At 41.2% G+C, this 23,985-nt stretch overlaps 1 protein-coding gene across 1 annotated transcript in view; it reads left to right on the plus strand.

Moving 5' to 3' along the window:
- LOC124616292 overlaps nucleotides 1-16,011 on the plus strand; it is a 415,404-nt gene extending 399,393 nt beyond the window's left edge. Inside the window, exon 2 of the mRNA XM_047144595.1 lies at nucleotides 15,339-16,011. Coding sequence (XP_047000551.1) covers nucleotides 15,339-16,011 — 673 coding nt within the window. The remainder of the gene's footprint in view (nucleotides 1-15,338) is intronic.
- The last annotated feature ends 7,974 nt before the right edge of the window (nucleotides 16,012-23,985 follow it).

The raw sequence follows: 23,985 nt of genomic DNA on the forward strand, positions 1-23,985 counted from the left end.
GCAAACGCAAAAGCAGCACATCCGGCTGACGTCAGTTCTCGCCTGTGCGGGATCTGTGGTTCTGTGGGTGTCGCGAGTTCAAACAGCGCTGTGCCCCATGTTAGCACTGCAGTAGCGTGTTTGGTTCTGGTCGCTGAACGTGCGTCACCGGCTTTGGACGCCCTCTCCTCAAAGAGCGTGTTTGTCCTGTAGCAGTTGTCGTTACCGTTGACCTTCGGGCTCTCGTGCCTGCTATTGACATCGGTGCTTGAATGCTGACACCGGACCACGCTCAAATTCAACTTCGTTTTTATCTTAGACTCACGCAAAACCATCGGCACATTGGTAGCGTTAATTGTCTGCAATACAGTATGAAACGATTGGTGCAACAGCGTGTGACTCGAAAGTGACCAAGGTCCAAGGATTAAACAAAAACGGAAACATGCTAATTCTTGTGCAGAACAGGACACAAAAATACACAGTGCCTTGGGGTAGATACTGCTCCACATTCTTCAGTTGTTGAGCATAGCGTTTAAATACTGGTCATACATCATTTTTAACTACAAGAATGGCAAATACAATTGTAAGCAAGTTTGTTTCCATTCGCTTTATTCTTTAGTATAGCAATGACAAGTACATTTCGTGACTGTGTATTGTTTTTGTCGTCGAGGCTTCTCGTCAGGTGTTCTACGTCAGGTGTTATACTGTGATAAATAATGTTTTCTAATAAGCTACCAATTACCTCCCCCCTCCCCCCCCCCCCCCCCCCCCCGAACCATGGGCCTTACGTTGGTGGGGAGGCCTTGCGTGCATCAGCGATACAGATAGCCGTACCGTAGGTGCAACCAAAAAGGAGGGGTATTTGATGAGAAGCCAGACAAACGTGTGGTTCCTGAAGAGGGGCAGCAGCCTTTCAGTAGTTGCAGGGGCAACAGTCTGGATGATTGACTGATGTGGCCTTGTTACACTAACCAAAACGGCCTTTCTGTGCTGGTACCGCGAATGGCTGAAAGCAAGGGGAAACTATAGCCGTAATTTTTCCCGAGGGCATGCAGCTTTACTGTATGGTTAAATGACGATGGCGTCCTCTTGGGTAAAATATTCCGCAGGTAAAATGGTCCACCATTCGGGGTCCGGGCGGGGACTACTCAGGAGAAAGAAAACTGGCGTTCTACGGATCTGAGCGTGGAATGTCACATCCCTTAATCGGGCAGGTAGGTTAAAAAATTTTAAAAAGAAATGGATAGGTTAATGTTAGATATAGTGGGAATTAGTGTAGTTCGGTGGCAGGAGAAACAAGTCTTCTGGTCAGGTGAATACAGGATTATAAATACAAAATCAAATAGTGGTATTGCAGGAGTAGGTTTAATAATGAATAAAAAATAGGAGTGCGGGTAAGCTACTACAAACAGCACAGTGAACGCATTATTGTGGTCAAGATAGACACGACGCCAACGCCTATCACAGTTATACAAGTTTATATGCCAACTACCTCCGCAGATGACGAAGAGATTGATGAAATGTATGATGAGATAAAAGAAATTATTCAGATAGTGAAGGGAGACGAAAATTTAAGTCATGGGTGGCTGTAATTCGATAGCAAAAAAAGAAAGAGAAGGAAACGTAGTAGGTGAATATGGAATGGGGGGCAAGAAATGAAAGAGGAATCCGCCTGGTAGAATTCTGACAAAAAATAACTTAATCATAGTTAATACTTGGTTCAAGAATCACGGAAGAAAGTTGTATACATGGAAGAGGTCTGGAGATACAGGAAGGTTTCATATAGATTATATAATGGTAAGACAGAGATTTAGGATACAGCTTTTAAATTGTAAGACATTTCCAGGGGCAGATGTGGACTCTGACCACAATCTATTGGTTATGAACTGTACATTAAAACTGAAGAAACTGTGAAAAGGTGGGAATTTCAGGAGATGAGACTTGGACAAACTGATAGAGCCAGAGGTTGTAGAGCGTTCCAGGGAGAGCATTAGGAAACGACTGACAGGAATGGGCGAAAGAAATACAGGAGAAGAAGAATGGGTAGCTTTGAGAGATGAAGTAGTGAAGGCAGCAGAGGATCAAGTAGGTAGAAAGACGAGGGCTAGTAGAAATCCTTGTGTAACACAAGAGATATCGAATTTAATTGGTGAAAGGATAAAATTTAAAAATGCAGTAAATGAAGCAGACAGAAAGGAATACAAATGTCTCAAAAATGAGATCGACAGGAAGTGCAAAATGGCTAGAGGAAAAATGTAAGGATGCAGAGGCACATCTCACTAGGGTAAGGTAGATACTGCCTACTGGAAAATTAAAGAGACCTTTGGAGAAAAGAGAACCACTTCTATGAATATCAAGAGCTCAGATAGAAACCCAGTTCTAAGCAAACAAGGGAAAGGAGAAAGGTGGAAGGAGTATATAGAGAGTTTAAAAAAGGGCGATGTAGTTCAGGGCAAAACTATGGAAATGGAAGAGGATGTAGATGAAGATGAAATGGGAGATATGATACAGCGTGAAGAGTTTGACAGATCACTGAAAGACCTAAGTCGAAACAAGGTCCAGGGAGTAGACGACATTCCCTTGGAGCTACTGATAGCCTTGGGAGAGCCAGTCCTGACAAAACTCTGCCATCTGGTGAACAAGATGTATGAGGCAGGCGAAATTCCCTCAGACTTCAAGAAGAATGTAATAATTCCAATCCCAAAGAAAGCAGGTGTTAACAGATGTGAAAATTACCGAACTATCAGTTTAGTAAGTCACGACTTCAAAATAATAACGTGAATTCCTTTCAGACGAATGGAAAAACTGGTATAAGCCGACCTCGGGCATGATCAGTTTGGATTCCGTGGAAATATTGGAACACGTAGCCAATACTGACGACTTATCTTGGAAGATAGATTAAGGAAGGTAAACCTACGTTTCTAGCATTTGTAGACTTAGAGAAAGCTTTTGACAGTATTGTCTAGAATACTCTCTTTCAAGTTCTGAAAAAGGGCAGGGGTAAAATACAGGGAGCGAAAGGCTATTTACAATTTGTACAGAAATCAGATGGCAGTTACAAGAGTCGAGGGGAATGAAAGGGAAGCAGTGGTTGAAAAGGAAGTTAGACTGGGTTGTAGCCTATCCCCGATGTTATTCAACCTGTATATTGAGCAAGCAGTAAAGGAAACAAAAGAAAAATTCGGAGTAGGAATGAAAATCCATATAGAATAAATAAAAATTTTGAGTTTCGCAGATGACATTGTAATTCTGTCAGAGACAGCAAAGGACCTGGAAGAGTAGCTGAACGGAATGGACAGTGCTTGAAAGGAGGATATAAGATGAACATCAACAAAAGCAAAACGAGGATAATGGAATGTAGTCGAATTAAGTCGGGTGATGCTGCGGGAATTAGATTAGGAAATGAGGCGCTTAAACTAGTAAATCAGTTTTGCTATTTGGGGAGCAAAATAACTGATTATGGTCGAAGTAGAGAGGATATAAAATGTAGACTGGCAATGGCAAGGAAAGCGTTTCTGAAGAAGAGACATTTATTAACATCGAGTATAGATTTAAGTGTCAGGAAGTCGTTTCTGAAAGTATTTCTGTGCAGTGTAGCTATTTATGGAAGTGAAACGTGGACGATAAGTATTTTAAACAAGAAGAGAATAGAAGCTTTCGAAATGTGGTGCTACAGAAGAATGCTGAAGATTAGATGGGTAGATCACATAACTAATGAGGAGGTATTGAATAGAATTGGGGAGAAGAGAAATTTGTGGCACAACTTGACAAGAAGAAGGGATCGGTTCGTAGGACATGTTCTGAGGCATCAAGGGATCACCAATTCAGAATTGGAGGGCAGCGTGGAGGGTAAAAATCGTAGAGGGAGACCAAGAGATGAATGCACTAAGCAGATTCAGAAGGGTGTAGGTTGCAGCAGGTACTGGGAGATGAAGCAGCTTGCACAGAGTAGAGTAGCATGGAGAGCTGCATCAAACCAGTCTCTGGATTGAAGACCGTAACAACAACAACAAAACCAATTAACTTATCACACAAAAATTTGCAGATTTTCATCTACTTCACCCTTGTGATTCTCTTGTTTCCCGCCAGTAAGTCCATCCCCAAAAAACAGTGTTCTCCTTTCTGTTATTCGCGTATTCCATACGTGGGAAAAATTTTTTAGTCTTTTTATCTACTACATCTGTCAATAGTATCTTCCATACCTTAGCAACTCGACAAACAGATTACCCGTCCTTCTAAGTGCCACAATATGTTTTTGTTACGTAGTGTTTACCTGGATATGGAAAGCAGAAATGGTTTCATTATCGCCACATGCGATGCTAAATTCAAATACTTGGTAAAAATCACCATTACTCTCTTCTAAAAAATGTTCTTCAACTGCCTTCATTTCCTATTTCTCTGGTTTTACATTCATTTTAATTTGTCTTGGCATAGTACTCATACAGCAGAAACTCTACGTAAAGTACAGTACTTTATATGTAAGTTTCAATATGTCATAAAACGTATATAACGTAAAAGTTCGTGAAAATATGCGCAATTATGTCTGTGTCGCGGAATTCTTTTGCGATTTTCTTTCTGAGATAAGACCTAAACGAGTACAAAGGAATAAAAAACTAACCCTGTCGGAACAGATACGTCATCGGCACTGCTACGGCGTACCAATGCAAATATGATAACGCATCGTTTGGAAGTATCGCTTTTTTTTTTTCTCCAACGAGCAACAAGCAGTGAGGAAACATTCGTGTCTCGGTTGAGAGTATTACAAGTTCAGTTTCTTCACAACATTGGCTCCAGTTTCAATATGGGCATCCGAAAATTCCTTTGACAATCTTCCAGTTCATATTTTTAAGTGATAGGGTCACATGTAATCGTGTGTTTAACGACTCCTAACTCGTGTCGACTTAGAAATATGTTTAAGTACTACAGAGGAAAGAGACTGATGCCCACAAGTAGTTTAGAGAAAGTGTTTATTTGGCTTTTGACTGTCGCTCATTTGTGCACAGAGATGACTGTAAGGTCTCAACAGCCCAAATGGCACCAAACAAGCAAATGATTTTCATGGACTGCTGCGACTCGGTTGACATGTTATCTGTTGGCCCAAATATGTTTCAAGGCATTTGTCGCAAGCATTTCTACTTAATTGACCATGGCTTGTGAGACATTAATTGTAACATACTTCTTCGGGTGTGGAAACAAATACTTAACTTCAGCACCATAGTTATTTTCTTGATACAAGCTCATTGGAGACTGCTGCTATTGTATGTGAAGTCAGCGAAATGAGAAACAAGTTCAGCGAAATGAGAAACAAATCAGTCTTGAAAGTCTTGCTTTAGGGATACTTAGTGTTGGATTACTTTCAGTCCGAAGTTTCTGGTGATAGATTATTAAATAATAAATAGTGGACTAGAGGATGAAAACCAATTAATTGTTTGCGAGAAGGTTATATTTATCATGTTCATTTCAGTGGCAAGTAGATCAGGATTTAGCACACGGTCAATGACGAAGTTATTAAAGACCAACAAACAGCAAGTTGGGGGGGGGGGGGGAAATGTCAGAACCATAAGTTATGATAGGATATGAAAGAACAAAGATTTTGGTTGCAAAACTGAATTTTTTAGTTTATTCAGCCTCCAGTACGTGTCATTGGAAGATAAATAAAATAAAAATTCCAGTTTTGCAACCAAGACTGTGAGTTCTTTCATATTGTTAGAACTCGTTGCTGTATCAAACCATCATGAATTGAAAAAATGCGTCATAGGAGGATAAATAAAATTTAAAAAATACAGTTTTCAACCAAGACTGTTTGTTTTTTGAAACTGGTGCTACTGGTTACGGTATCACACAGCAATGAACTGGAAAAAGAGGTAATTATAGGCATCAGTCTTATTTGACAGGGATGGCAAAAATATATTAAAAAAACATGCGAGTAAAACACATGAACATTTTTGTGAATATCTACATGAGCAAAGAAACGTTTCCAGTTCATTAAATACCCGGGTGTAACGTTGCAAAGCAACATAAACGTACGATTATGTAATATCGGATGTGGGGAAAGCGAATGGGCGACATCTGTTTCCTGGAATAACTGTGGAGAAACGTATAAAGGAAATCGCATACACAACACTGTGCTACCCATTCTAAAGTACTGATTGAGTTTCTGGGGTCCCTATAAGGGCGGAGTAAAGGAAGACTTCAGAGGTGTGCTGTTAGACGTGTTGAATCAACTCTCGACTATTGTGGGAATATTGCGTAGACTGAAATGGTAATACCTGGCTGCTAGAAGTCCTTCCTTTCGCGAAACACAATTGAGAAAGTTTAGAGAACCGACATTTTTCACCGACAGTTCCATTGCCACCAACGTACATCAAGGATCTTAAGGACAAGAAGTTTGAAATCAGGATTCGTATGGAAGCATACAGAAAGTTGCTTTTCCCTCGCTCCTTTTGTGAGAGGAACAGGAAATGTAACGATTAGCAACGGTACAAGGTACCTGCCGCAATGCACTGTGTGATGGTTTGCGTAGTATGTACGTAGACGTGTTTAAGTAAAACAGTTGAAAAATTAAAGACTTTCCAGCATTTTACGAACTGAGTAAGTGTGTTAACCATGACGCTATTAACATTCAAGAACCGTTTAGTAGCCCGCTAGGAGCCGACATTGCATAGAGCACGTTAAGTTTACTGGATTTCTACGAGACAGTCGTACGAAATACATTGTATGCAGAGTAACAAGACAAAAGACCGAAGCCTTTGTGGTTTGTAAATAACGTCAGGGAATACCATACGCTTTACAGCAACCGCCTCATAAAAGGTGGAGAAAACCAGAATGAAATATCTCATACGAAAAACGAGATATATTTCATTCTCTGACAATACTGTTGTCAGAGAAGGTAGTAAGGGTAAAGTTATGAGAACACTGTTCGCGCACTGATAACCTATTCTAGTTTTACTTCCTCCTCAAAATTAATATGAAACAAAGTTTGGCGCTTGTATTACGTCGTCACGTGCACCTCACTGTTGCCTAACATACAGCCTTTCCTAAGTTAGCGAGAAACCAGTATGTTTAGGGATGCTATAACTGACTTATAAGTGCTAACCACAGAAATTCAGGGAGAGCACATTCCCAGATTGTGAAGGATGAGGAAAGACATCACCTGTGTCCTGTCAGCTTTCGACGGGCTATAATTTATCCTGAATTGTGAGGTTTTAGTTCACCAACAGCCCGTAAGAACTTGGATTTATCTAGCAAGAGTCATCGAGCCAAGTGGATGCAGCACAAAGGGACGCAAAAATATACATCCCCGAATAATTTAACTATCTCAGTTAACCAGCCCTAGATAATCTTTCCAGTTATCTGACATCTAGGGACTGATGATCTTAGCAGTTAAGTCCCATAAGATTTCACACACAACAGTTATCTGACTTCTTACTCAATATGGGGAGAAATCAAAACTATCGCGGCTTATCTCAGTTAACCAGCCCTAGATAATCTTTCCAGTTATCTGACATCTAGGGACTGATGATCTTAGCAGTTAAGTCCCATAAGATTTCACACACAACAGTTATCTGACTTCTTACTCAATATGGGGAGAAATCAAAACTATCGCGGCTGCGAAGAATTTTTGCTTCCACCGAACGTAATATCTTTCAAATAGTGTCACTTTGACATAAATATTTTCTCATACAGTAAATAATAATCCTTCTAAATGCAAAACTTGAATCAAGGACGAATACTAATAAATTCACTCGATAAAGGCAACTACCAGTTACATATCAAGAAATGTAGTAAATAAGCGGCGCTATATTATTCTTATTCTCATACACATATCGTGCCGTAGTTCCCTGGCTATCAGAAATCGGTATTATTTCATTTCAAATTCCAGTCAAGCAAATCCGGTCTGGTGAGTACATGCAATACAAGATATCTTTCATGACAAGACGATACAGGACTGGCTTGTAGGAATATCATTAAATATTTTCAGTCAGCAGCGGGCGCAATTGGGCATTCCTTGACCACCGCTACATAATGTATCGCCTCGCTGCCAACGGCCCGTTGCTGTTAATCCACCCGTCGCGTCAGTGGCCGCATAGCTCGACCAATTACAATGGTCGGAAACAGTTTCAACCCACTTAATACGCACAAAATACTCCATTCCGGTAGCTCGTCAGTCACTCGGCGGCTGTGTTATTAAAAACCAGGGAACCAAATGGCGCATTCAAACATTACAAATAGGCCATGACGGTCAACATAAGTGATCCATCCCAGGCCTCTCCAAAGGAACCATCCCTCTTCGAAATCGAATAAACTTGTGTTAGTGTTGCCAAGAGATGAACTCCACAAACTGTACGTATATTGAGATCGAGTGTTACTTAAAAGTAAATGAGCATTTGTATTGTCATAATTTCATTAATCCATGAACCGTTTCATTCGATAAATGATAGTTTTAAAACTGTCTGTCTGGTTTACAAGAAGAGATTTACATGAAGCGAGAAGGCTATTCGTGTAACGTGCTAACGGTTAGACACGATCCGAACTAACTTATCAATATGAGAACATCTGTTAATTAAGAAGGCTGATACCTGATACCACCACAGATTGCGAAGTGTGGTGGAGAAAACAGAGCCCCGTAAAAAAATTATTGAACTGTGTGATATTTTATTTAGGATCAAGCATGAGGAAAACAACTTTCAAAACCACTTTCGTTTCCGTCACATTATGTCTACTTGACCACACTATTCTTATTGTACCGTTAAGGTTGTTGCACGAGATGTATCATTCGAATGTTCTATTTCATTGCAACTATATTTCCCACGATGGACGCGTTAATCCGGAATCTTCGTCTTTTGTTTTTCTGTTCTTCATCGTACTAGGAGGAGGAGGAGGAGGAGGAGGAGGAGGAGGAGGAGATTAATGTTTAACGTCCCGTCGACAACGAGGTCATTAGAGACGGAGCACAAACGCGGATTAGGGAAGGATGGAGAAAGAAATCGGGTGTGCCGTTGTGAAGGGAACCATCCCAGCCTTTGCCTTAAGCAATTTAGAGAAATCACGGAAAACCTAAACCAGGATGGCCGGACTTGCGTTTGAGCCGTCGTCATCCCGAGTGCGAGTCAGGTGTCCTAACTACTGAACTACTTTGATCGGTTTCATCGTACTACATAGTTGCCAAATTCTGTGCCCGTTAAAGAAATACTTTACCAGTTCTTCAAAAATGGTTCAAATGGCTCTGAGCGCTATGGGACTTAACATCTATGGTCATCAGTCCCCTAGAACGTAGAACTACTAAAACCTAACTAACCTAAGGACATCACACAACACCCAGTTTACCAGTTGTGCGGAACAATATTTGATGCCACATGTATATAATAATTAATGATAATTTTTGCTTCCCTTATTATTTATTTCCCACTTGCAATATTTTATTTAGTTTGCCATTTTCATTACACGTATTTTTTAAAATAATTATTGAGATCCTACACCTGTTCCTGCGGAAGAGTGCTGCATAAATAAAACATGAATAAAGCTCGACCATTTAATATTGCAATATGCGTGAGGGATAGTGTGAGAAATTCTGCGACAAACAGCTGTCTAAATAATAGTGCTGCACATAGCGTGACGTCCACGTAAGAGAAATATTGTGCCTGTAATTACACGTCGTTAAGCATGGAATCAACGCCTAGGCGATCTGCAACTCTGCATCACTCTATGAGCCGAGAAGACGAGAAAATGTTGTGGACCTGACTTGGAATTAACTGTATCGCTGAGTTTTAAACGCAGCGCTCTGCCAGTTCAGCATCCGGCCTGTGGTGCAGTTATGCATCGATAGAGAGCTGAGCGTTTGGAAGGGGACGACAATAAGTTTCGGTTCGTTAACTCTACTGCTCGACCGTGACGATTTATTTTGTTTCCTTCCAGTCCCTCAAACGAAACGGGGTCATACTGGCTGTTAGTAGGCCGCTGCCGCGAGAAGCCAAGGAAGCCTGCCGCTCATTCTGCTTACTGCGTACGCGAATCGCAGGCTGCCTCTCACTCGGTGGGCAGAAGGTGGCCTCTGCTTTTTCCTGAGAGATAACATCTACTCTAGGAGAGGGCACAACATATTCTAACATTCCGTCATGTGGAGGTCAAGGTAGTAACGGTACTGAGTGAAATGTGTTACTGAGGAAATCTGCTGCAGACCAGTTAAAAAATTCTGACTGGTGGTCGCTTGAGGAGATTTCAGGAAATTAAGCCTGGCGGGAATTTGAATTCTGCCCCTTCCGTGGGGTATCTCAAAGCCACTGTGCACCTTGCACTGTTCTTCGGTTACAGATTGGGTCCTAATTTCGTGAACGGGAAAATTAGCCTCTTTAGTCACCTAATATCCACAGAACAACATATCAATGGTGGTAATGAACTGTATAATGGTTTGTTGCTTTCTTGGGTGTACGCGGCACTTATTAAAGTGAACGACTTTTACCCTTTCTTAAGACGTCTTTAGTTTCGTTAGGCATAAATTTACTGTCCCGGTAAATTTAGATCTAATAAAATTGGAGTGAAATATTAAATTTTACCGTGAAATAACGGAACGAAGTACGAAGGACTTCCCTAAATAACCTTTCTTTATTTGCTTCTTCGAAATTATTCATTTAAATATATTACAGAATATCTTAATTCTTTATGATGGCTTCGGACTTCCTTCCATTCTCATTCCTAATAAGAGAGTGTTTCAGTTTTTTTGCATCGCCTTGACACGAATTTTTCTTCTGCTTTGATGACAAATGAAACTGAGGCAGAAAAGAGGTATAATTATCCAGGGGAGCTTGTATTCGGTAGTAAAAGACGTCAAGACGAGAAAAATATAAATCTTGCTGCAAATGACGATACTAATGGGTCAGTTTACATATCGGCCAAGATGGACGTAATATCGCAGCTGTTTCATTGCGATTCTTTCCTCGTTGATAGTTTTAGACTTCTCATGATTCCCCATAGTCATTTAATCACAGGACCACTGGTAACAGCTCACTATATCAACATTATTTTCATTTTACGAACAAATGTTTCTTATTCCTTTTTTTATATGATACGAAAAGATCAATTTACGTTGAGACTAACTAGTAAAATATATTGCAAAGTGACCACAATAAACAGCAGTCACTAAATAGGCCACAATACTACCGGAAAGATATGAATATGCTTATCTTCTTCCATAAGTATGCCGTTAACCTCTACTTCTTAATGGTTGCACCTGTTCAACTTCCTTAACCGAGGGACGTTGTAGATGTTTGTTGTACAGTCAATCTGTACATGTTCCGTGCATTTTTCATGTGATCTTTTCAATTTACACACTTTGAAGTGGAAAGTAAAATACCAGACTTTTTCCACAGCCAGGTAAAAATGGAGGCACGTATGAGAAGACCGTTTCACTTCGGTATCACACTCATCTTTTAAATATCTTCGAGTTACCCTGATTAATAATTTTTTCAACATCTTTCAACTTCTTTCTAACACCAATATCTGACCAAAAGTAGGCTATAAATTCAGTTGGTATATCCATTTTTAATTTTGCACCTTCGATATTGTTTTCAAAAAATAATGCAAATTTAAAAAGGATCGATGTACTGTATGCACCAGTGCTTTCAACCTGAACAGCGATTTTCGCATCCGAAACAGGCAATTTGCCTAACACATGTAGTGAAGAAGAAGAAGAAGAAGAAGATAATAATAACAATGTTAATCGAAGACTGGAAATAATATTGTGAACGCTTAGTCTATGAACTACTTCCGCCTGTTGGACTAATGCAGCACACCAACGCACATGAAGGCAGTAAAACGGTATTGTCCCCGTGATGTACCTGTACCTTCTATAGGTATAACTCGTAGACAGGGAAGCGAGACGGACAAGAGTTGATCCCATGCACCGTGTAGGATATAACTGGGTTGGTGTGGTGCACTAATTCAACACGATGAAGAAATTTATAGGTTAAGCCTTCACAGAATTACTTCCAGTCTTCGTTTATCGCCGGCCGCGGTGGCCGAACGGTTCTAGGCGCTCCAGTCCGGAACTGCGCTGCTGCTACAGTCGCAGGTTCGAATCCTGCGTCGGGCATGGATGTGTGTGGTGTCCTTAGGTTAGTTAGGTCTAAGTAGTTTTAAGTCTAGGGGACTGAAGACTTCAGATGTTAAGTCCCATAGTGCTCAGAGCCATTTGAACCATTTGTGAATTAGAGGGCAGAGTGGAGATCTGCTGAAAGTTGGTTGTGCCTCGGTGTCAGTGATGGCCGTGTGTTGCTTATGTGGTGACCAGTTAAGGGCTGCAATCAACCCATGTGTGTGTGCGAGACACACTGGACAGTAGTAGTTACGGCCTGGAGTGCGATTTAATATGACAGCAAGAGCACTCTCGCGGTTATCACATGCGTCGTAATTGCAAATTTCTACTTCATGTCATTCGACGTGTCATGGTACCATTCATTAACGGCCTCCCAGTGGGTGTTTTCCAGCAGGATAATGCTTGCCCACATACCGCTGTTGTAACCCACCATACGCTACATGTTGTCTTGCTCGGCTCGATCACCAGATCAGTCTCCAATCGAGCGCGTATGGGACATTATCAGACAACTCCAGCGTCATTCACAAACAGCATTAACCGTCATTGTATTGACCGACCAAATGCATCAGGCATGGAACCTTTAATGCGATTCTGTCTGTTTTAATTATTCAAGAATTGACCGTCTGGTTTTAAACTTTCTTTGCTTTTTGCGTTTAATTTGATTGGGAAACCATTGAGATTGAAGTTAACATATACGTGGATGGACATGAGAAATTAAAGGTTGCAATAAATTTTTCATCTGTGATTATTACTTTATGTATGAAATATTCTGTTGCAGAGTAATAAAAATGAATTTCTTTGAATATTCCAAAATAATGATTCAAGTTTTACTTTTATTCACGTACTAAAGCTGTCTGTGCAAGAATGAAAATATTATTGTCCATTGAAGTTAGCAAACATTTTCACGTTGCAGTGTATTTTTGTTTAACTGGGTATACCCCGACTAGCTTTGAAGCATAAGACTATCTTTACTATATGAATATGTTTTCATTTTTATTGCTAAACTCTGATGAAAATTATCCACTTTTAAATACACTTTACGATATGTTCAGAATTTATCACTTTTTTGAATGAAAATTTACAAAAGCTGCAGCTTGTATTCACCTGTGAATGCACAAGATAAAATCTGCCATCTCTTTTTATTCTGGAATGCTGTGAAAGGAAACAGTTTATTATTTTCCTTCGCCTCTCCCTGAACCCTTTTTAGGATGTGATTATTGCGATCGTATATTTAAATCTGCCGCTGCTGCATACTGCTCACTCGCGGCGCAGCTCCGCACCGCCAGCGATGTCCAATAAAATGCTCAAATTTCTTAAATAATGTGGGTAATGTCCGGTGCGAACTTTGCTGTAATTGTGACAAATAGATTTTACTAGATAAATATATTTTAACAGAAACAATTGCACACCTTTTACAAACCCAGCTGCAAATGGCTCGATAATCGACTTATGGCAAATGGAGACTACCTAATAGCCTAATGCAACGTCACGGGTTCCTCTCCCATTCAGTCCGTGCAGAAGACAAGCGATTCTGTTACAATATATTGCCTATTTATATCTTAACTAATTCTTGTACAGTCTTTGTCATTTTTAATTACATATCGTTTCTTCTGTGGCGGTTGTCACATCCTCCGCCACAAATAGTATTTCACACTCTTTGAATAATCATTTATAATAGCAAAATTCATAATTATCTTTTTCCTCAAAAGATTAAGTGTCCTTTTGAAATTCAATTAACAGAAATATATATAAATTATTTGTTACAGTGAGCATTATACATCGAAATGTTCTTTTAACTTCCACTTTGGATGCGTGCTGCCAGAGAACGTTGCAAACTCCGAACAAGAGACTGACATCTGACATCTGGCACCTGTACAACACTACGCACACACGTTTGCATGCTTGCAGTCAACATGAAACGTTCCCTTAGAAAAATTATACATGACTGTGCTTAAACTGACACACAATATTTTTTAGCGCAACGCAATCGGACTTTCAATAATCCCTACAAGAGAATGGCTCTGACTAAATAAACCTATACGTTTCACAAATCACTTACCTCACAAAAATCTTCGTTACTCGAACTGCTGCAATACAGCGAGCGCCACTACTGCCAGCTAAATAAAAGATTCAAACTACTGAAGGTACTAACTACTGAATGGCATAGTTAGCAAAAGAAAGATTTAGATAGAGAACAAACAATGTATTTACCTTAATAGTGTTCAAAAGTCATAATATATATATCAGTCCATGATATCCAATATTACAAATTTACCCTTTCTGATGGACACACGTCCAGATCGTCCGCTCTCAAAATTCCGCCATCTCTCTCCCCACATCCACCAGTGCTGGCGGCTCACCTCCAACTGCGCAACGCTACGCGCTGTTAACAGCCAACTGACCAAGACTACAATGGCAGACAACAATGCAAACCAACCACAGCCTTCACACAGCACAGTCAGTGATTTTCATATAGAGTGCTACGTGGCGGTGGCGTTACAAATATAAGAACCTAAACAGCCTACTTACAAACATTCTGGCGGTTACATCGGTTATTAACTTAATAGCATTTCACATACGCAATGGCTTATCTTGCGCTTAGTGGAGGTGGTGGTTAGTGTTTAACGTCCCGTCGACAACGAGGTCATTAGAGACGGAGCTCATACTCGGGTTAGGGAAGGAAATCGGCCGTGCCCTTTCAAAGGAACCATCCCGGCATTTGCCTGAAGCGATTTAGGGAAATCACGGAAAACCTAAATCAGGATGGCTGGAGACGGGATTGAACCGTCGTCCTCCCGAATGCGAGTCCAGTGCTCGCGCTTACGTTAACCTGTGAGCTTGCAATGTTAATCGCTTAAATATGTTACCTAGACAAATATATTTCAGAAATTTCGTTACTCTACATTAGTTAATTTTTGGTGCCGCGATTTTTTTTCCGTTGATCTTTTTTTTTATTATTTTTTTATCGCACATTGGAATGGAATCGGAACATAATATTGAGGAATTGATATTTTTGTGCCACTTGGGTGAAGAGCCAATAATTTTTCTTTTACAACTTTGGTCGCTTTCGCTTTCGTCCCTCATTAAGAACCGGCAGAGCGGCTGTGGGCCCTCGCGGCGCGCGGCGCCTCGTGCGCGCTTTGCCCTTGCGCCGAGCCCTTACCTGCGCTCAGCTGTTTCCCATGTGGCGGTCGGCAGCGGCGCGGCGGCGGCGGCGGCGGCGGCGCCGGCACGTGACCTGAGCGCCGGCGGCGATTGGCTGTTGCAGGGAGTCGGCGGAGAGGGACGGGGAGCGGCGGCGCGCGCCCAGCCTGCGCCTCGCCAACGGCCGGCCCAGCGCCGCGCCAGTGGGCAGCGCGCAGTCGGAGGAGGAGCTCAAGGATGACTCCATCAAGATCAGCATCGAGAACACCAACACGTGCACCGACTCGCTGGTGACGGCCATCGACGACGAGACGCTGCTTATCGCCGACTTCCTGTCCAGCTCGCTGTCCAACATGAACAAGGACCCGGCGGCGAACGCCGGCCCGGGCGCCGCCGCGGGCAAGGTGCACTTCGGGGGCGCCGGCGACGACGTCAGCCTCTACGGGACGCCCAAGGAGGAGCCCGGCCCCAACCCGCTGGCCGCCAGCGAGAAGCAGAGCTTCCTCAAGAATCAGCTGCAGGCCATCTTCCAGCCCACCGACAACAAGCTCGCCATGAAGCTCTTCGGCAGCAAGAAGGCGCTCATGAAGGAGCGCATCCGCCAGAAAGCCGCCGGACACTGGGTCATCCACCCCTGTTCCAGCTTCAGGTCAGTGCCACAGCTGTTTCCTTACGTATGTGTGCGCGTGTCCGCCCGCCTCTGCCAAGAAAACTTGAAGCTCCGGAAGAGTAGTGGCGCACAAGGCTGCTACATGACAGTGTTGTTACCATCTCACGACTCTCCTCCATCCCCGTGATTATCATAGACGTCCTTACATAGCCCAGAATGATTGCCATAGCACTTCCCAAACAGGATGTTCGAAAATTCCCGCTACAAACTTCTAGGACTTGTAGAGGAGGGTGTACGTGATATTTTGAATAGGAACCATGCCCGGGAACGTCATGCAAAGACGCTGCACAGCGTCAAAGCTACTAGCGCTGGTGCCTGTAAATTTATGTATACACATGGTGATTCCATGACGATGTAAAAAACTTGCAAGGATGATGTAGAAGAATAAATGTACAATTTTAGGTACGGGTATCTGTAACGAACGTCTTTAATAAGCGAAAACAGTTTCGATACCGCAGACTGTGGTTCAAATGGCTCTGAGCACTATGGGACTTAACTGCTGTGATCATCAGTCCCCTAGAACTTAGAACTACTTAAACCTAACTAACTTAAGGACATCACACACATCCATACCCGAGGCAGGATTCGAACCTGCGACCGTAGCGGTCACGCGGTTCCAGACTGAAGTGCCTACAACCGCACGACCACACCGGCCGGCCCGCAGACAGTACCGGTACTGTTGTTGCTAAGAATGTAGGGTGGCAAACGTTCAGAGGTGGTAGTATGGACCAAAACAAGCAAAAAGTGGGCAGTAGACATGGGCTGTAAAATGCATACCTGAAGAACTATAAGTACTTGTTCACGTTCGCTAGTGTGAAACATATCTCTTCTATTGAACAACTGCTCATAGCTTTTAAGGTATGCTTTTTAAGGCCCATGTTTATTAGACATTTTTTTCTTATTTTTGTCCCCACTACAACTACTGAAAGTTTCCTACACTACAGTCTTAGCGGCCGGCCGTTGTGGCCGTGCGGTTCTAGGCGCTTCAGTCTGGAACCGCGCGACAGCTACGGTCGCAGGTTCGAATCCTGCCTCGGACATGGATGACCTCAGATTTTAAGTCCAATAGTGCTCAGACCCATTTGAACAGTCTTAGCAACAACAGTATCAGCAAATTTATTACACTGTCAGAGGTATCAGAACTGTTTTCGCTTATAATTTTCAAGGTGTTTTCCGATACAGAGATTTTTACCTAGTATTGATATAATCCTTCTCCACCGTCCCTGGAAGTTCGTAACGTCATCACAGAATCACCCTGTACGTACTTTCATTTACTGGCACCGATGCTTGTAACTTTGACGCTCTGTAGCGTCTTTGAACGACGTTCGCGGACGTGGGTCGCACGCACCTGCGCCTCCGCCAGGAAAACACTCTTCTCCAGTATTTTAGTGTTGATTAGTAAATACTGCAGCAAGCCACAAGCTTTTTTAAAATGATCTTGTTGTACCATTACTAGTTACGGGCCTGAACCCGTCGACAGATGGCACCGTGGACTTCTTTACAAATTTTACATTTGTGTCCTAAAACATAACGAAGCTTTTGCGATTACGTATTTTTACACTTATATCTGCTGTATATATTGTACTGCCTTCCTGAGAAGCCCTCCTTTATTAGTAATCGTATAATAAAATCATTACAAAAATATCTTGTGGCTGGTTGCAGTATTTCCTACCGTGTAATAGACGAAAACAACTGCAGTGTTCTCTAACAAAAATTGATAAAATGATGTAGTGTTGTATACTGCAGCCACATGAGACCTTAGTTTCTATAAAGAAATATTGATGCAGGGTCTAGTCTTACCAACTCGCCACTTTTCTTTTCGCTTTTCACTTATGACTATCATGAAAATAGGTTACAGCATGTACAGGTAAGTCATACATGGCTCCACTGCAGGGCTAGTCAGCTGATTTGTTACGGGTTATGTGACTGTGTCTAAAGTTCCTGTTAAACAGCCAACAGAAGGCAACTGATACTGAAGCAAAGACATCTAGTAAAAAAAAAATGTGCGTGTTACAGTTACGTGACAATGCTTAACGCCTAATGATCAACTACTTGACTGTAGCACGTATGAGTTTATTTTAAAAGCCGGAAAATCTTCTAAGTACTCTGTTAGAATTGGCGAATAATAGCTACGTACAAAGTTTCTATGTTAACTAAAATGCGTATCAAAGCAGAGCAATAAAGCCATTTCAGGAAAATAAATGTTTGTTCTACCTCAAGTTAACGACTATACAGTTTCACTTCAGACACCTGGCAGAATAGCACTGGGAGTGTCATAAGCTTACCTCGTCTTTATTTCCACATGCACTTCATCGTGATGCTCATAAAACCAATCTAAAGAATGTTGAGCCCACCAAACATTCAGAATATCATTATCACATACGAGCTTGTAGAATAAAATATTTTACACAAAGTTGTGAATTTATTTAAACAGTCTTTCCTGAACAAATATCTGCGTGTGCCTGCACCAGCACAAAAAAAATCATCATAAGAATATATGAAGTTTTATCTATTTTTAATGAATCCAAACCAGGCGCAAAATACTTTCCTTACAACAAAATTAAGGCTGTTCGAAAACGTGAGTTGATTTTTGCTTACGACAGTTTGTTGTATTACTGCCACCTCATCGGCACTGTAGGCTGGCATTTTAAAGAAGTTTCACACATCATTTCTAAGTGTAATATTTTAAACGCCAGCTCTGTCATTTATGTAGACATGACTCAGATGTTGAATAGCTTTGCGGATCAAACGGTTCAAATGGCTCTGAGCACTATGGGACTCAACTGCTGAGGTCATTAGTCCCCTAGAACTTAGAACTAGTTAAATCTAACTAACCTAAGGACATCACAAACATCCATGCTCGAGGCAGGATTCGAACCTGCGACCGTAGCGGTCTTGCGGTTCCAGACTGCAGCGCCTAGAACCGCACGGCCACTTCGGCCGGCTTTGCGGATCAAATACAAAAATTCATTGCAGACATAAAGACCATTAGAGCTTTCTTCGCGAATAGAAAATCTATAGACTAGCTCATAGATTTCAAAGAGGTCAAAACTAAAGTTTTCTGTAAGTAGACAAGCGTCAGCCGAGCAACAAAGGACGAAGTTTTCTGTCAGCTCAGTAAGATCTGTCGCGAAAATGACGGATTGCAAAAGCAGGTCGGGCAGTCGACGCCAATAGATCAGTTTAATCTACGGATTAATAATAGAGGCCCGTTCGATGGGACGCAGCTCATCCATTATGCACACGCGGCCAACGAACGCTTACTGGTTATTCCAGGCATGCGCGCGCTAAAAATTCCTGCTAAATCCCCTTCCCTAAATAACGGCCGGTTTCGGATAACCGATAATTCGCAGCTCACGTGCCCTCGTTTTCGTTTTACATCCCCTCTTCCTTCACAGAGTAATGAAGGGAATTCCATTCGTACAGGCCATAGAAACATACCGAAACTAAACTGCCATAACTCCCGCTTAATTCTTTCTATCGAGTTGTAATGTGATGTTCCATCTTCCACGCCCCCACAGTCAACATGATTTTCTGCTTTCAGCACACAGTTTTGACTCTCGCGTTTCACCCAATTTTCTATGTGCGTGTGGACCTTGACCGTCGCTATCCACAATAACACTTTCTACGTCTTTTTTGGTGGCGCTCTCTGGCTCATTATTTTCATATTTTCTGCTGCCATACAGCTATTTAGTTCATCTAACCAACCAGTCTACTGTTTCTATAAACACCGAGGAATTTCATAAAAACCCGTCATTATTCACAAATATTTGTATATCAGCAAGTAGGTATTTAAGAGCAAAAACACACACATGCGTTGTGATCTTTCGCACGATGATGTGGAAGTGACGTTATTTCGAAACATACAACGAAGTACTTCAAGCAGATGAAATTCATTTTTTGCACTTTTATAGCTCACACAAGTTCAATGTGCAGAAGAGAGCGAAATACTTGAACCACAAAAGTGTTAAAAAAACGATGAACGATGTCGGTAGAGACCAGATTTAATGCTACTGACAGAGACGATTTGGAAATATTTGCAAATAGAGTAATAGGTACTACAAACCGCCTGTGCTTTGCACTTGGACTGTGCCCCAACATGGTGGCAATAATGATACTATCTTCTACTTTTGCATTATATTTTGAACTTGTAGAACAGCTGAGTTTGTGAAGTTACATTACGTGAAACAGTTAGAGACATGTCACATCAAAAATGAAAACTGTAACATCATCGATATCTGAAATCAGTCTGGCATTTACCATTTCAGTAATGTGTTTTTCTGTTACTCCGAAAAGTTCGTTAATAAGTCTTATGAGAAAGTCGTCAGACGCCGACTGGTACAGGTACATATCTACCCAGGTGAATGGCTGTCGGGTTGAAAAATAATGTTGAGCGGATTATTAACGACAAAACTAAAATACTAAGCGCCACAATTCTTATCCCTGTTAAGTCCTATTGGCATAACAGGTACTTTGGCAGTTGCTAGTAACTGTTCTTTACCGCTTTTGTTTTCATTTTATTAAAGCAATTAAATCTGCAATTAACGAAGTTGATTCGGGCCTTAGATGACTGCCGATAATATGTGTCAAGAAATCGCATTCCTACCTGTATGTCCCACAAAGTGAACCATTTGCCAGTCGGAAGCGGACGAACGCGAAAGTACGTATTTGCTTAGAAAATCGTATTTGTTTATTTAGATGTTCTACCCAACATTTATCTCGCAAACCAAACTTCCTATATGTGTCAAGTTTAAATGTGTCGACAGGGCGATGTAAAATACGTTGTAAACATCGATGCTTACAAGTAGAAAAAAAAAACTTAAAAAAAAGAAAATATTGCCCCAGAACAGCGATAATTCTTCAATGGAATAGGATCAAAAACTTCCCAAGAAATCAAAGGTAATAAAGCTTACGAAATTCACTCCCTGTTTACGATTGTAACATTCGAGACACTGTGAAATTAAGGGCATCCGGACATAGACGTCCCACTGAAAGTTGTCTGACAGTAGTGTCTAATGTAGTGGCTTCCTGAAGACACACAAAGATGCAAGTCATTGTAAAGTATTAAAAGGCTAGTCAAGAAAGCACAATGGTTGGTGCAAGTAGTCACAAAAATGAGATTTTCTTAGCCCTTGGATCTATAAATGAACGCATGAAGAAATTAAAATAACACATAATTCATCACGAGAGGAAGAGTGCGCCCCATTGTTTTCTATCTTTTTATCCGTCGATTTAGTTATTTTTTTATAGGACGTTTTCTGTAGATACTAAACATTTTGGGGAGCTCAAACGATTGTGCTCTTTTATAAGGCGGCTCTATAAAATAACTCCTAATACCTCAAATTATTTACGTATTTATTTGTTTATTTAGATTTTCTACCCAACAGTACTTACGTCATTCTCGCAAACAAAACTAGCTATATGTGCTAAGTTTAAATGTTTCGACAGAAAACACAGTAAACCACATCTATAACTGGTATAAGTGTGTGTCGTAGTATAGTTTTATCAACCTGTAATTCGAGCTTACAACTATAAACTTCCATAGTGCCTCTAACACTAAATTACTTTTCAATGTATATCTCACTATTAGGGATTTCGGGTATAAATAATAATATAAAACGGTATATTGGAGAACACAGTTTGCTGTTCGCAGTTTCTAGCAATATGTAATTCAGACTACATCGAATGTTCAAATTAACAACGTTTTGGGTAGTATATCCTTGTACGATTTCATAGGACAAAAGTAGACGTGTTCGTAAGTCAAGTCTTTTACTAGTACAAGGAATTCTGCTCGCAATTACTTTGAACCATCGGTCTGCAGTCCTTTACTGAACTAGGCGGCCCAGAATATCACAGGAACCAGTACAAGGGAACAGCGTTTAAACTTACGTTTTGCCGTTCTGGTAACGGTTTTCCTCGGTTTTCTCATATGACCTTAGACAGATAAGTAGTTCACCAATATCACAAAAGCTTGTTTTGTGCACCAACCTTATCAACTTTGAGTTTGTTCTCCGTCTGTAACGTCCTCGTAATCTGCTGTTTTTGAAACACTACCTTACCTTCTTTCCGTCTTTCCTGCGGTATGTTTGATATGTTGTATCTGAGTATACAGGGGGTATCGCAAATAGTGAGCTATATTTAAAAGATGGGATTCCTGACGTAGAAATAAGAAGCGCAGGTTGTAAGGAAGAGTCAGGAAATGCTTGATTTGCAGTTGTGAGACTTTAACGAATACTAATTCGGTTAAAAATTTGAAAGATTGTCACATTTGTTGTGTTTCACAAACGATGTGTTTCACAAATGATTCTCAACACTTTGAGCCAAGCATAGTGCCTACTGTCTCGTCCGTTCCTACAACACGCGTTAAAAGAGATTCTTCGCCACTGACAGGTGGCCAAAGTGATGTAATACCACACAAGGAAACAAATTTTACTTCAGCAAAGAGCGGAGGCGGGAAAAATTTCTTCCCTCTGCTTTTCCACTGACATGCGTAGTGTGCGTTTCTGCCAGCTCGATCACTACTAACGAAATGTGGAAGACGCATATTGACGCCTTTCGATTCACCCAGTATACATGATATGAAAAAAACATTAACGTTAAATTATATGGATGGTACAGCATTCTAATGTGAGTACATTAAGATACGGAACTGAAGGGCGGAAATAATTTTTAATTTAGGGTTTTTAACTAATATAAATAACTTATGCTTTATAGTAACAGATTAAGATTATAACACTTTTTCGAAGTGAGGACCGCCAATGTTACTGCGCGCACTTGTAGTGTAGCGTAGTGCAGTGTAGTCGCATACAATTTTGTGGCTCTGTCCCAAATATCGCTGTTTGTTGAAACTTACTGCAGGTAAATCAGCGCACAGTTCACTGCAGACTAAAAATTCCTTCTGGATCCCTGTCTGCTGTTTAATGAGACAAATGCTAAGACCGTACCACCTACCAACAAGGACTCTAAACATTGCACTGTTTCTTTCGACGTGTGCATTTCACTAAGGGAGGACGGAAGGGGAAGGAGAGACAGGATGATGTTTACTGATGAACCTTCGCTCACGCCATCTAAAGTTCTCCTGTGCGTACAATTATGAAGAACTTTTCCCATATTCCTGTAAGATTTCACAAGTTTCTAACTAAGATGCTAAATTTCGTTCAGTCTGGACGACGCATGTTGTGGAAAACGTATCTGTTCATTCGTTCGGTTTTCTACGCATTATGCCGGCCGGAGTGGCCGTGCGGTTCTAGGCGCTACAGTCTGAAGCCGAGCGACCGCTACGGTCGCAGGTTCGAATCCTGCCTCGGGCATGTATGTGTGTGATGTCCTTAGGTTAGTTAGGTTTAATTAGTTATAAGTTCTAGGCGACTGATGACCTCAGAAGTTAAGTCGCATAGTGCTCAGAGCCATTTGAACCATCTACGCATTATATCATGGTGCACCATACATTAAAAGTATGTCTTCAACTTCCTATAACAGCTAATGTTTCGTCTCACACGAACAGTCGATGCAAGTAAACAGTGATCAGAAACCCCGCGGGCACATCACAGACGACTGTAAAAGGCATTTCAAAGTAGCGCCACAAAGTTCATGTTCCTTGCAATTGTTTGTTACGAAATATAAGAAGTTTGCAAAGAGTGTTTATCTTGTATCATTTCAGGGTATTGGTTTGTCTTCTCGAAACATTAATTTTACTATCCTCTAGCGTCGGTATCATTTAACGCTAAATGTTTGGAACATCGAAAATATTTGTGTCATCAACGAATGAAGATACACTGGTACCATAACTGAACACATGACGACGCAGCGAACAGATTACTATACTACTGGCTATTAACATTGCTACACCAAGAAGAAATGCAGGTGATAAACGGGTATTCATTGGACAAATATATTATACTAGAACTGACATGTGATTACATTTTCACGCAATGTGGGTGCATAGATCCTGAGAAATCAGTACCCATAACAACCACCTCTGGCCGTAATAACGGCCTCAAATATGCCTGGACATTGAGTGAAACAGAACTTGATGGCGTGTACAGGTACAGCTGCCAATGTAGCTTCAACACGATACCACAGTTCATCAAGAGTAGTGGCT

The sequence above is a fragment of the Schistocerca americana genome, chromosome 5 (genome assembly GCF_021461395.2).
Source record: "Schistocerca americana isolate TAMUIC-IGC-003095 chromosome 5, iqSchAmer2.1, whole genome shotgun sequence".
In the NCBI taxonomy this organism is placed as follows: Eukaryota; Metazoa; Arthropoda; class Insecta; order Orthoptera; family Acrididae; genus Schistocerca; species Schistocerca americana.